General features: G+C 45.9%; 1 protein-coding gene across 1 annotated transcript; it reads right to left on the bottom strand.

Annotated features, from left to right (window-relative positions):
• Window positions 1–376: 376 nt before the first annotated feature.
• On the bottom strand, window positions 377–9,931 carry LOC149437788 (uncharacterized). The gene is made up of 11 exons (XM_089660612.1): window positions 9,811–9,931; window positions 9,597–9,694; window positions 9,317–9,523; window positions 8,714–8,920; window positions 8,463–8,604; window positions 7,275–8,072; window positions 7,095–7,181; window positions 6,932–7,003; window positions 1,885–1,949; window positions 1,722–1,787; window positions 377–1,171 (listed from the first exon to the last, which is right to left on the bottom strand). Exons 1-11 carry the CDS (start codon window positions 9,929–9,931, stop codon window positions 416–418), a joined length of 2,619 nt encoding a protein of 872 aa, XP_089516738.1. The 3' UTR covers window positions 377–415.
• Window positions 9,932–13,575: the final 3,644 nt, after the last annotated feature.

Raw genomic sequence — 13,575 nt, 5'->3', positions numbered from 1 at the left:
TTCCCATATTGGGGAACGTTAGCCTTGCCCACAGAGTCCACTGAGAATTCTAAGCTCCCTTGGGGCAGCCAAATGGTTAGCAGATAATGGCCAACCGCTACATGTGCCAGAGAACTTGTGTGATGGGGAACAGCTAAAACTATTTGCAGGACAGACCACCAGGTGAAAGCAGCAGAAAGGCCAAAGAGTCTAACCACCAATGCCTCTGGAAGGGTCACCTTTTAGTTTTCTTTCTGAAGTGCTGCTTTTTTAGTGTTCGCTATTTGGAATTATTAGTAGCCATACTCAGAAAAGCACCTGTGTTGGATTCCCTACATGACCAAGCCACCATTATTACCCCAAATGCATTTCTGACAATTAGAAAGACACGTTCTGCTACTTTCCAAAAAATGTTTATTACAAAAAAAATACAAAATTAATGGGGAGGAGGAGGCTGCTGCTGCAGAGGGGGTGAGGGTTGGGGGGGTACAGTGTGTGGAGGGGCTGGGAAAGAGTGGTGGGGAGGGAGTGCGGGGGGAGAGGTTGAATGGGGGGAATGGAAGACAGGGAGAATGTGGGGAGGGGCATTTGAGGGCTGAGGACGTGGAAGGTAAGGGTGGAAACGGGATTGAGAGGAGGAGCATGTAGAAACAAGGGGAGGGGGTGTGAAAGTGGGGGTGTGGTCAAGGGGCAAAGTGGAGTGTGAGGAAGGTGTAGAAGAGGGATCCATGGGGAAGGAGTCATACTGGTCTTCGGGTGGGGTTTCTTGAGGGGGCTGCTCCAGAGTGGGTAGTTCCAGATTCGGCACCTCCAAAGCTTGTTCCCCTGCTGATTCCCCGGCACTTTCTACAAGGGAACTCTGTGGCAACCTTGGCATTGGCCCCAAACTACTACTGCACAGGGGTTGGGAGCCTCTGGCTGAAGGTGCATTTTGTTCAGCCCCTGATTGACATAAGGCCCGGATATCATGACTAAGGTCCTGCAATGCTGTAGTCTGATCCCTGACCGCGGTGACAAGTCCAAGCAGGGTTTCATGTTGGAGCCCCAGTAACCTTTCTATATTACTGGATGCATTAGAAAGCCTCCTTTGCTCCCATAATCTCTCCATGTTGAACGACAGCCTTTCCCCAAGCTTGAGAAGGGGGCTGGGTCCAGGTGGACGGGGTGCTGAACCAGCTGGATCCAATGTTGGCTGCAAGGAGAAACAAACAAAAAAAAGAAAGCGTGTTTAACACACAGCATGACAGGGGGCTCGTTTGACACCAAACCAGGGGAGGACTGACCATTGGGGAACTCGGGCACTGCCGGGGTCAGTAGGGGGCCCCATGAAATGTCCCTGGTACCTTTCATAGGCTTTTTTGGGTGTGGTTTGAGGGTGAGCAAGCACACAGGGGCCCCATGATCCCCTATTGACCCGGGGCCCCATGAGTTTCAGTCCGCCCCTGCACCAAACACTAGCTCATGTTCTTGTCCCACCCCTAGGACCAGGTATTGCTGAATGCCTTTCCCTGACAAATTACACTGGATGAACATTTGACTGAAATGAATGGTTTGGCATCTTTACCCAGACGGATACCTTCCTGCTGATTTGTCACATGCACATCACACCCTCCAGCTCCTGACTAAGCAATGATCCAAAAAAAGTAAGTTACACATCACGTTGCCAAGTCCTGCCCAGCCAGGAACGGAGTTATACTCTAAATGGGTGACTCATTAGGGAGAACATCTTTACCATCTCTTACCGGAGGTTCAGGCAACTCAGGTGGAGGTGACGGCATTTCACACAAGTTTGGAGTGCCTGAACTTCCCTGCACCACAAAACAAAAAAAAAAATGCATGACATTTCCCAAATACACATGTAACATGCATTTGTACATCCCCACCCCATTACAGCAGTTCCCGTACCCCAACATCAGATGCAGATTCTTCTCCCACTCCAACAGCTGGGGCCTCCAGGGGCAAAAGATGATCTGCAAATAGAGTTCAAGATGATGATTAGTAACAGATACTAGTTAGGCTGTGTGACGGACAGCAGAAATATTCTATTTATTTTTGTGTTTTGTTTGTGGCCAAACAGTTAGCTTGTCTGCTTTGTCTACAATTTGGAGTTATTGTGCCCCACAGGAGGTGGGAAATGGGATTGATCTCAGCAGGGAGTGCAGACAGCATGGTCTTTTGTGGCTGTGAAAGGCCGGACAAGACCAGACCAGTTCTCACTGGGAGTTTGGGGCTTGGACAATTGAAAGGGCCATGCGATCTCTTGAAAAAGGAGAGAGCTAGAGAGAGGATGTCAGAGCCCCTCCTGGCCGAGCCCTAACTAGGAGATGCATTGAACTGTGCTTTGCTTTGTGCACTGCTGGGACTTGTGGTCCTATATTGCCTGTGTAGTCTTGAAGCTGCGGCCAAGACACACAACCCTCTGAAGACCCATGAGCTGTTGGTCCCCTGCTCTTGAGAGAAGTGCTGTGTGAGGTCTGAGCTGAGGCCAGACCCCACAGCCAAGACCCTCGCTGTTGATCCTGGAAAGCTGACCCTGTCAGCTGATCACTGGTTGTCCCTGGAAAGCTGACCCTGCTGCTGATTGCTGCGAGGGTCCCTGTCTACTGATCGCTGCTGTTCCTGGAAAGCTGACCACTGTTAGGGTCCCTGAACCGTGAGTGTTCCTGCACATTGTTTGCTGGATGCCCCTGAAAACTACCTGCCATGAGTGCCCCTACAAGCCGCATGTGGCAGAGTGTGGAACTATCCTTATTGTGCACCCCTTTGTCCTTGCCCAGACTGTCTTATGGTGTACCCATATCACCCCTGTCTGGACTGCCCCATTGTACGCCCATATTTCCCTTGCCTGGACTGCCCCGTTGTATGCCCATATTTCCCTTGCCTGGACTGCCCCATTGTATTCCCATATTTCCCCTTGCCTGGACTACCCCATTGAATTCCCATATTATCCTTGCCCAGACTGCCCTGTGAAACACCCCTATGCCCCTTGCCTGGACTGCCCCATTGAATACCTGAACTATTGCTTGCTTGAATGGCCCCTATTGTGTACCCGGAGTAATACTTGTGTGAACTGCCCCTATTGTGCACCCGGAGTAATACTTACCTGAACGGCCCCGCTGTGCACCCAGATTAATACTTGCCTGAACTGCCCCTATTGTGTACCCTGATTAATACTTGTGTGAACTGCCCCTATTGTGCACCCGGATTAATACTTGCCTGAACTGCCCCTATTGTGTACCCTGATTAATACTTGTGTGAACTGCCCCTATTGTGCACCCGGATTAATACTTGCCTGAACTGCCCCATTGTGCACCCGGATTAATACTTGTGTGAACTGCCCCATTGTGCACCCGGATTAATACTTGCCTGAACTGCCCCTATTGTGCACCCGGATTAATACTTGTGTGAACTGCCCCTATTGTGCACCCGGATTAATACTTGTGTGAACTGCCCCATTGTGCACCCGGATTAATACTTGCCTGAACTGCCCCTATTGTGCACCCGGATTAATACTTGTGTGAACTGCCCCTATTGTGCACCCGGATTAATACTTGTGTGAACTGCCCCATTGTGCACCCGGATTAATACTTGCCTGAACTGCCCCTATTGTGCACCCGGATTAATACTTGCCTCAACTGCCCCTATTGTGTACCCGGATTAATACTTGTGTGAACTGCCCCTATTGTGCACCCGGATTAATACTTGTGTGAACTGCCCCTATTGTGCACCCGGATTAATACTTGTGTGAACTGCCCCTATTGTGCACCCGGATTAATACTTGTGTGAACTGCCTCTCTTGTGCTCCCGGATTAATACTTGCCTGAACTGCCCCTCTTGTACACCGGGATTAATACTTGCCTGAACTGCCCCTTTTGTGTGCCCGGATTAATACTTGCCTGAACGCCCCTCTTGTGTGCCTGGATTATTGTAGCTACCTGGCCTGCCCCACTGAATGCTCGGATTATCGCTACCTGAATTGCCCTATCGTGGGCCGGATTATCACTGTTTGGACTCCTCCCCCCTTTTTTTAGTACCCACCCGCTACCCTTGTTACCCTGATTGAGTGTCTCTCCTACTTCAATAAAACGTTGTGTGTTTATCATCCTCCATGTGTGTTCTGTCCTGCCTACGCTTCCGTCACAGGCTGCATGTATGATGTGACATTTGTGACCAAGGTTTGAGGGATTGCTCATTGGTATGTTCTTCACTCCAGTTTATCCAGACAAATAGGACACTGGCAGCCACAGCCCAGGAGACTGATAGGGAGTAGAAAGAGGCATGGTAAGGCTCAGGAGCAGGGGCCACAAGAATGAGGGGCCACCTTTCCTGCCAAACAAGGAGGCAGATGTTAGGATGGCTCCATTATGCCCATAGGCTACTGCAGCCATTTTGACCATGGGCTTCAAACATTAAAGCAAAAGATATAACATTTGTCATTAAGGCAACATTCCAAAAAGGATTCAATAGGTTATAGAAGGGTCACCCAGGGAAAAAAATGGGTTGAATCAAATATAAATGTTCCCCAAAATATTTCCAAAGCCAAACGCATGTAAATGCACCCAAAAGAATTGTTGATATAACTGTTGATCTGAAGAGACCAAGAGCAATGCATCCAAAACTCCTTTAATCACTTTTAAACCGCAGGTCTCCTGCAAACTCAATGTGAAAAAGAAAATAATGAACTCATGTGGCAGTCTCAGAGTTACTTGATCTTGTATCTGAAAACATTAAACAGCCTTTCCAGATGATTGGAAGCTGAGCTACAAAGGGCGGGACTACTCAATATTGAACCCTACGGACTAAGACTGGGATGCCATTCAAGTTCATGTGTGTGGAAAGGAAGTCATCCCAGCAGTGTTGGCAATATAGTGTATTTGTCAATGAACTATAGATTAGTCTTTATGATGCCTTTTGGGCTTTAGGTGCTTCAATCCTGAGATTCTCGGTGGATAACTCTGACAAAGGAATAGATCTTCCTGCTAGTCATGTGATGTGCCAAAACAAAGCAGTCTAATTATTGGCCCCAAGTTTACATGAGAGGCCCAAATCTTTAGTTAGGTTCCTGTATTTTTGGGGGTGGAGGGGCACTGTAAAATGATTTGACTCTTTTCCTGGAATCAGGAAAATTAAATTGTGTTATATTATTTGGATCTGGTTGGGTTTTTGGGCTTCGGGAAAATGGCCCCAAGAATACTCAGTCTTGGTATGTATTTGATTTGGCCTCTACATTTGGAGCAATAGGAGAATGGTCGCCGTCACTTGGAACTTGACAATTGGGTGAGTAGCTACATTTCTTGATGTTGACCTCAAGTTTTCCTATGCTGAAGTCCCAGATCACATGATGAAACAAGTCAGGAGAGGGGCCTACTAGACATTACTGCCAGCAGTGTCAGCACGGCTTTTATAACCACTTGCCTACCGGGCACTTAGACCCCCTTCCTGCCCCGGACAATTTTCACCTTTCAGCGCTGTCACACTTTGAATGACAATTGTGGTCATGCAACACTGTACCCATATGACATTGTTATCATTTTATTCACACAAATAGTGGTTGCATCTGGTGGTATTTAATCTCTGATGGGTGTTTTGTTTTTTGTACTATAAACAAAAAAAGAGCTAAAAATTTGAAATTAAAAAGTTTTTGTCTTTGTTTCTCTTTTTCAAACAGGTAATTTTTCTCCTTCACTGATGTGTGTCGATGAGGTGGCATGGATAGGCAGCACTGATGGGCAATGATAGGCAGCACTGATCGGCACCAATGATGGGCACTGACTGGCAGCACTGCTGGGCTCTGATCATCAGGTCAATGATCATCAGTGAGCTGGTGATCGGTGCTGATCTGTTCTCTGCCAATTGTCGGTTATCTGCAGTACTTTACTCCCACTGTGACAGCATGAGGAAAGTGCAGCTGATAACCGGCAACTGCATTTACCGGTGATCTGCCGTGATCACGTGGTAAAAGGCCGCTGTGATTGGCCTTTTACCACATCATGTGATCAGCTGTGTCCGTAGGACACAGCGACCCCTGAGATGGCTGGGTGTGCACCCCCAGGGGCCTATGGGAGGGCGTGTTCTGGGAGGATGTTGTATGACGCCCTCCCCAGACTGTAGCCAAATGACAGCTACAGTGCGGGTGACAAGTGGTTAAACACTACTCTGGAAATCAGCATCCTTAAGGGGCCAATAAACTCATTGAATGGAAATGTAAACAATCATGAGCTCTTTTGGGCTTTATTTTTAACAAGGATTTGCCTGGAGACCTTAAAATGAGACTTACTGATTCCAAGTGAAGTGGAGGAATGTTGCCAGTTCTGCCACCCATAGTGGTGACCAAAGTGTGTTTGACCTTCCCTTTGTGTGGCTCAAACCTGAAGGTGAGCGGCACGATTGGGAGGTGATGGGTCCCTGTAGTGGATCATTTCCTGTATATTGAGCAGGCATGATATATGATGTCACTAAACACCAAACACATTGGATATTCTGGGACTGTCAGAGTTGAGCATGTTGACGTTGGTCAGATTACATGTATGTGTTTACATGCGTGGAATGTTTTTGTGTCTGGGAGAAGTTGTGAAGTTACGAGGACGAGTCTAATTTGGAACGCTCAGGAGATGTCAGCTAGTTAGTGATGTTTGGAACTTTATTGCCCTCATCAGTTAGTTCCCCCATTTGGTTTTGTGGGGTTACCTGCTTTTCATGGTTCAGGGAAACTGGTCCCAGGACATTTGGCAGGGATTAGACACATTTCTGTGTGGTAACAGTTTTCCACACTGATTTCTCTAGGGGTTTGAGCGCAATACAGTGAGGAACCCCAAAGAAATCCAGCGTGTTGTGGAGATATATTTGTGTTCACACAGAGTTTAGCATTGGTTTGTTCTGCATTCCTAAGAGGATGCTCATTGGCTCATCCTGAGTGATTATGATTGTTGTAGACAAGCACATTAATACATACCCAGATCTTCCTCCATTCCTGGCTGCAGTGGGGGGAGCCGCTCCTCCTCCTCCTCCTCCTGCTGATGTTGTGCTGTGAATAGGACATTGACATGTGAGATGATTGATGTTCTAGCAGTCTGTTCAACATTACGGGGGGGGGGGCATTCCCAATGAGTGCTTACCAGGAGGGAACATCTCTTCATCAGCGTATGTGTGATCTGGCTTGTCCTCTGATGGGCTGGCTCGGGCTGCCCCTGCCTCGGGATTGGCTACAACACAAGACAAAATGAACAACAAATGGTAAATGTTAAAAAGATAACACAACTTTGAAGACACAATATGGACATGTGTAGTGTACTTACCACTCTGCCAGTCATCAGTATCTTCATGAGCCGTCACCCCAAAAATCGTGTTGAGACCAATGATTGGCAGAAGTGCCCGTTCTGCCTGAGACAGTTCCTGCAGATGGTCAGGGTCCACCCCATGCCTTGTAACATGTCCCTGCCGAGCCCACAGAGTCAGCTTCTCCTTTAAATTCCACCTCAGATCACGCATATGCTTCTTCACATTCTTGGGGTACCGGCGTACCATCCTGCCCACTGCATTTACGGCCACCGTGATTTCCTTCCACAGACGGTCCTTTGCTGCCTTACCGCTGCGGTAGGACCTGGGCCCCGAGATGCATTCAGCCCGTTCTACATAAGCAACCACCATGGCCCAGATCTCATCATGGGAGAAGGGTGGAAAATTGGGCTGGGATTGGGCCTGGGCCTGGGACCTTCTGCCTCCCCTTGATGTCCCTTCTCCTGGGCTCAAAGGGGATACAGCAGCCCCAGGTGAGGTCCTCAACTTAGCTTCCGCCTTTTTTCTGAAGGAAGACTGGCCCCTTCTGCCACCAGTTTGTGACCCCTTCACACCACAGTCAGACCTCTGGTCCACCCTAGCCCTAATGGACCCCTGGGCCCCAGTAGCTCCCCTGGCATCATGGCCAAGGTGTGGCCCAGTGTCCCCCCTGGCACCATGGCTCCCCCTGGAAGCCTGGCCTTTTTGCCCCCTTGGGGGTGCCATGGGAGGAAACGTGGGCAGGGAGTCTGGCTGGATGCTGTTTGCAGCAGCAGTGGGTCCTAAGTGGTGGGATGTCCGTGTGTTAGTGTGGAAATCTGCAACAGAAAAAGGGACATAAGGGCAAGGGTCAGTTGTCTGGGTCAAAAGACTGGAAGAATTGCTCTGTCAGAGATTTTGCAAGACCAGGGCATGGGAAAGAAGGTCCAAGACCCAAATGCCAAGTCAAGCAATGTCTATGGTGAAAATCAACATTTTTCTGCCAGCTGAACCCCAGAACATCCATAAATCCAGTCTAGATACATAAATTGTGTCTGCAGCACAGAGAAGGAAGATTATCCGAGAGAAATCCAGGAATACAGGACGGGGAACACAGCTCAGGAAAGTGACCAGGGGATTACAGGCTGATATCACCCAGTCCCCGCCCTACTCTGGACCAATCAGTGAGCAGTATGGGTGGAGGAATGGATTTAGTGTTCATGACCCACCTGTGCTGATCTCTGTAGGAGTGTCCTCCTCTATAAATGTCCCCGTTATTCCATCCTCCTCCATAGACTGCTGATCATCCCTCACATACGCCTCTTCTTCTTCTGCTTTCACCTCAAATTCTATATCGATTGGATCTCCACTCTAAATCAAGGAAATGAGAGAAAATATCATCTGTAATTTATAAACTCACATTAAAAAATCCACAAATTGTCTTCATCAGTCCGAGTTCTAGATACTCCATCCCACCGACCTTGCAATACTGAGGGATGGTGTGACCTTCCTGTGTGGAATCCCGGGAATACAGAGGACGGGGATATCTCTCTGGTGGGTTCCTGGTATTAGGGGGCTCCATCATATCCTTGTGTCCTTCTGAAAACTCCTCCATCACTCCATACTCCTCATCCTCCTCTTTATACTCTTCTTTAACATCAATATTATCATCCCCGAGGATTCCACTCTGAAAGATATAATAAAACATTCATTGTAACAAACATGCTGTGTATAAATCACAACTACCAATAATTGTCATCATCTACCTGATGATGGTGAGGGATGGTGTGACCTTCCTGTGTAAAATCCCGGGAATACAGAGGACGGGGACATCTCTCTGGTGGGTTCCTGTAGCTGGATGACTCCACCATGGTGTCCTGGTACAGATCTTTGTGTTCTCTTAGAAGCTCTGACTCCTCCATCCCCCCATCCTCATCCTCCTCCTCTTTTATCTCTTTGTTAACCTCAACTTTAGGATCTCTCAGGTTTCCACTCTGAATATATAATAAAAATGACATCAATGGTAACAATGCAGATAATGTACAGATCCTAATGATACTATCAGTGATTGTTCCTCATCTACCTGATGATGGTGAGGGATGGTGTGACCTTTCTGTGTGGAATCCCGGGAATACAGAGGACGGGGACATCTCTCTGGTGGGTTCCTGGTATTAGGTGGCTCCATCATCTCCTTGTGTCCTTCTGAAAACTCCTCCATCACTCCATACTCCTCATTCTCCTCTTTATACTCTTCTTTAACATCAATATTATCATCCCCGAGGATTCCACTCTGAAAGATATAATAAAACATTCATTGTAACAAACATGCTGTGTATAAATCACAACTACCAATAATTGTCAACCTGATGATGGTGAGGGATGGTGTGACCTTCCTGTGTGGAATCCCGGGAATACAGAGGATGGGGACATCTCTCTGGTGGGTTCCCATGACTGGATCCATCTGTAGGAAACACACACACTGACTGAATCCATTGTTTCTATGTGTTTATCAGATGATGGGGGATCTAGGTGGATCCTCCGTACTGCTCTCTCCTTTACAATAAAGTCTCCTCTTACCCGGTGATGTGAGGGGTGGCTGATTGCAAGTCCCTGATGAAGTCACATGACAGTGACGTAACGCGTAGGTCGGAGAACGGAATGTGGTGACGTCATTTCTGACATGAACGGCCACAGCCATATTGGTACACCCAGTACACCCATATCAGCACATGTGATTGGTGCGTTGTTGGATCTGTTCCCATGTAAGTCCTCATTTGTCTTTACAATAAATATGATTCATTTATAACATCACACTATGGAAGGACTTGTTCTTGTCTCCCTGGGAGTGCTGTGAGCTGGCTGTTCTTTCTGGTCCAACAATCCCCTGGAAGGAGTTCTGTGCGCTGGTGGATTTCCGTGTCCAAAGGTGAAAGATCTATTACCACCGCTGAGCAGTATGGTCCACCAGTGAGGGGATATCATCCCTACATTGCCGTTTGGGATTCCACTTAAAGGGCCCCTGCAGGGAGTGTCCTGAAAGCCTTTTGGCCCCTTGGGGTCTGGGCACAGAGGTGAGGAGGCAATGTAGCCGGTGTGGGATTCAACAATCATTTACCTATCCACGTTGTGGTTTGTTTTTTTATGTGTTTTTGTTGGACATTTTTGCACATGGACTTTATGTCTTTTTTACAAATTTTTTTAGTCACATGTTATTTATTTCTTCATTGTGTTATTGTATTTGCGGTGCTCAGTAATCCATTCATTTGGTGTCGCTGTGCGTTTATATCACCATTTCCTCTTTTATACTAGCCGCACTCTATATATGTTTGCCACATTTATTGATGGTATTTCTAAGGTCACTTATTAGTCGGTTTATGTCACATGGCCTTTGTTGCACATTGTGGTGACTCTTTAGTCGCACGGTCACAATGTTTGGCCGCACTGTGCGTTGTTATTGTCATTCTTCTGTGATAAGTGGTTTGTACACTTTTCATATTAAGCTCTTCATTTTGTATTTTTCACATTTTGCTCCACTTTCTCCTCAGTTGTATTCACGTTATGTCATGTATGTTGTGACGGACTCCTATGTCCCACTATTACTGGGATTGAGTTCAGATTTTATTTCTCCCGGATCATTTCCGTGCGTTTTGCCCGCGGTCACGATTTATTGTCTGTTACACCCTGTGGTCCTCATTTTGGACCTTTATGATTTCACCTTTCCCTTCTCTCCCATATTCCTTCATTTACTGATGATGTTCTGGTGTATTCTCTGTTGTCTTCTCATCTCATGATTTGTATTGGAATATCTGCGGCATTATTGTGATTAGCGCAGCATCAATGTTCTGTCTGTTGTCTGTTACTAGTGGTATAGCCGGGTGTGCGCTGCGTCCCAATAGTCCCATCTTTTCTAGTAGCAGCGAAAAACGTTTTTTACATATTTCTTACCCCCCATAACATTACTGTGTATATCTCTGACTCCTGACAACTATCCAAAAAAAGAAGGAGAAAAGGGAGGGGGAGGGGAAGAAAGTAACACAACACCTCCATAGAGTAGTCACTTGTATAATAGCATCAACTACAATGACATCCCAGCTATGAGGAGATGACTCCCAGTCACCATAGAGCCACAGGATAATACACCTGGGCCAGCCCGTCAAATACTTTGGGGGTATCAAAAAAGTAGGCCCAGCCAGTCATTGGAAGGCAGGTCTAAGGGTGTAAATATAGATAAAACAATCTAATATCTTATTCATCCCAACAATTTCAAAAAGGTATCTTACCAAAAACTGTTTATATTGGTGCTTAATTGATGGAACAAACGCACTTGTCCGGCGAGGAGACGACCACAACTGGAAAAGGGCACGGAATAAGGATTGTGCCACGAGGATCATAAATCTGATAACCTGTAGGGATTAACAGCCCTGGAAGAATGGCACTGGGCGGCTGTGAACCGAGACCTATGTAGTGCCCAGGCGAGGCACGTCTGTGTTGTGACGCGTGACGTCACCGCGTCCGGCCATCAATGATGACACCGGCGTGCTATGGCCATTCATGCTACATCACAGGCCTGCACAGGGAGGGACAGAAGGTCCCTACCAAGCCATGAACATTTGGACCCTAGCAAGGATACACAAGGGACACCACGGCTACCCGGCCGCACATCAGGCCCAACCAAACGGCTTATCAGCCCAGTGAAAAAACAAAGGAGCAATAGCAGGTCCAGTCCCCAGAGGCCAGGAGGGGAAACAGCAGCAGGATGCATACACATATAAAGATTGATAATCATACAGCAATGTGCTGCAACAGCGTAGTATACAGAGATAGAAACAAAATAAATATCATAATAAAGGTTACAAAATGGACATACGTTATAGCAAGGCTGGGAACTACATCAGTAGGGGAAGTAGCACACACAGCTGCAATGATTCCCACAATATAGGCACTGTATTTAAACAGTAACTTGAAGAAATTTACAAAAACATAAAGAGTTCATGGAAATGACAGAATTATAAAGGGATGACAGAAATGACAGAATTATAAAGGGATCACAGAAATGACAGAATTATAAAGGGATCACGGAAATGACAGAATTATAAAGGATTCACGGAAATGACAGAATTATAAAGGGTTCGTGGACATGACAGAATTATAAAGGGATCACGGAAATGACAGAATTATAAAGGATTCACGGAAATGACAGAATTATAAAGGGATCACGGAAATGACAGAATTATAAAGGGATCACGGAAATGACAGAATTATAAAGGGATGACGGAAATGACAGAATTATAAAGGGATGACGGAAATGACAGAATTATAAAGGGATGATGGAAATGACAGAATTATAAAGGGATCACAGAAATGACAGAATTATAAAGGGATGACGGAAATGACAGAATTATAAATGGATCACGGAAATGACAGAATTATAAAGGGATGACGGAAATGACAGAATTATAAAGGGATGACGGAAATGACAGAATTATAAAGGGATGACGGAAATGACAGAATTATAAAAGGATCACGGAAATGACAGAATTATAAAGGGATGACAGAAATGACAGAATTATAAAGGGTTCACGAAAATGACAGAATTATAAAGGGATCACGGAAATGACAGAATTATAAAGGGTTCCTGGAAATGACAGAATTATAAAGGGATGACGGAAATGACAGAATTATAAAGGGATCACGGAAATGACAGAATTATAAAGGGATCACGGAAATGACAGAATTATAAAAAGATGACGGAAATGACAGAATTATAAAGGGATGACGGAAATGACAGAATTATAAAGGGATCACGGAAATGACAGAATTATAAAGGGATGACGGAAATGACAGAATTATAAAGGGATGACGGAAATGACAGAATTATAAAGGGATCGCGGAAATGACAGAATTATAAAGGGATCGCGGAAATGACAGAATTATAAAGGGATGACGGAAATGACAGAATTATAAAGGGATCGCGGAAATGACAGAATTATAAAGGGATGACGGAAATGACAGAATTATAAATGGATCACGGAAATGACAGAATTATAAAGGGATGACGGAAATGACAGAATTATAAAGGGATGACGGAAATGACAGAATTATAAAGGGATGACGGAAATGACAGAATTATAAAAGGATCACGGAAATGACAGAATTATAAAGGGATGACAGAAATGACAGAATTATAAAGGGTTCACGAAAATGACAGAATTATAAAGGGATCACGGAAATGACAGAATTATAAAGGGTTCCTGGAAATGACAGAATTATAAAGGGATGACGGAAATGACAGAATTATAAAGGGATCGCGGAAATGACAGAATTATAAAGGGATCACGGAAA

This window comes from Staurois parvus, unplaced genomic scaffold, assembly GCF_062004578.1.
Source record: "Staurois parvus isolate SC_StPar_1 unplaced genomic scaffold, SC_StPar_1.0 ptg001254l, whole genome shotgun sequence".
Lineage (NCBI taxonomy): Eukaryota > Metazoa > Chordata > Amphibia > Anura > Ranidae > Staurois > Staurois parvus.
The sequence above is the reverse complement of the archived record's forward strand: the minus strand, read 5'-3'. Positions and strand labels throughout refer to the sequence as shown.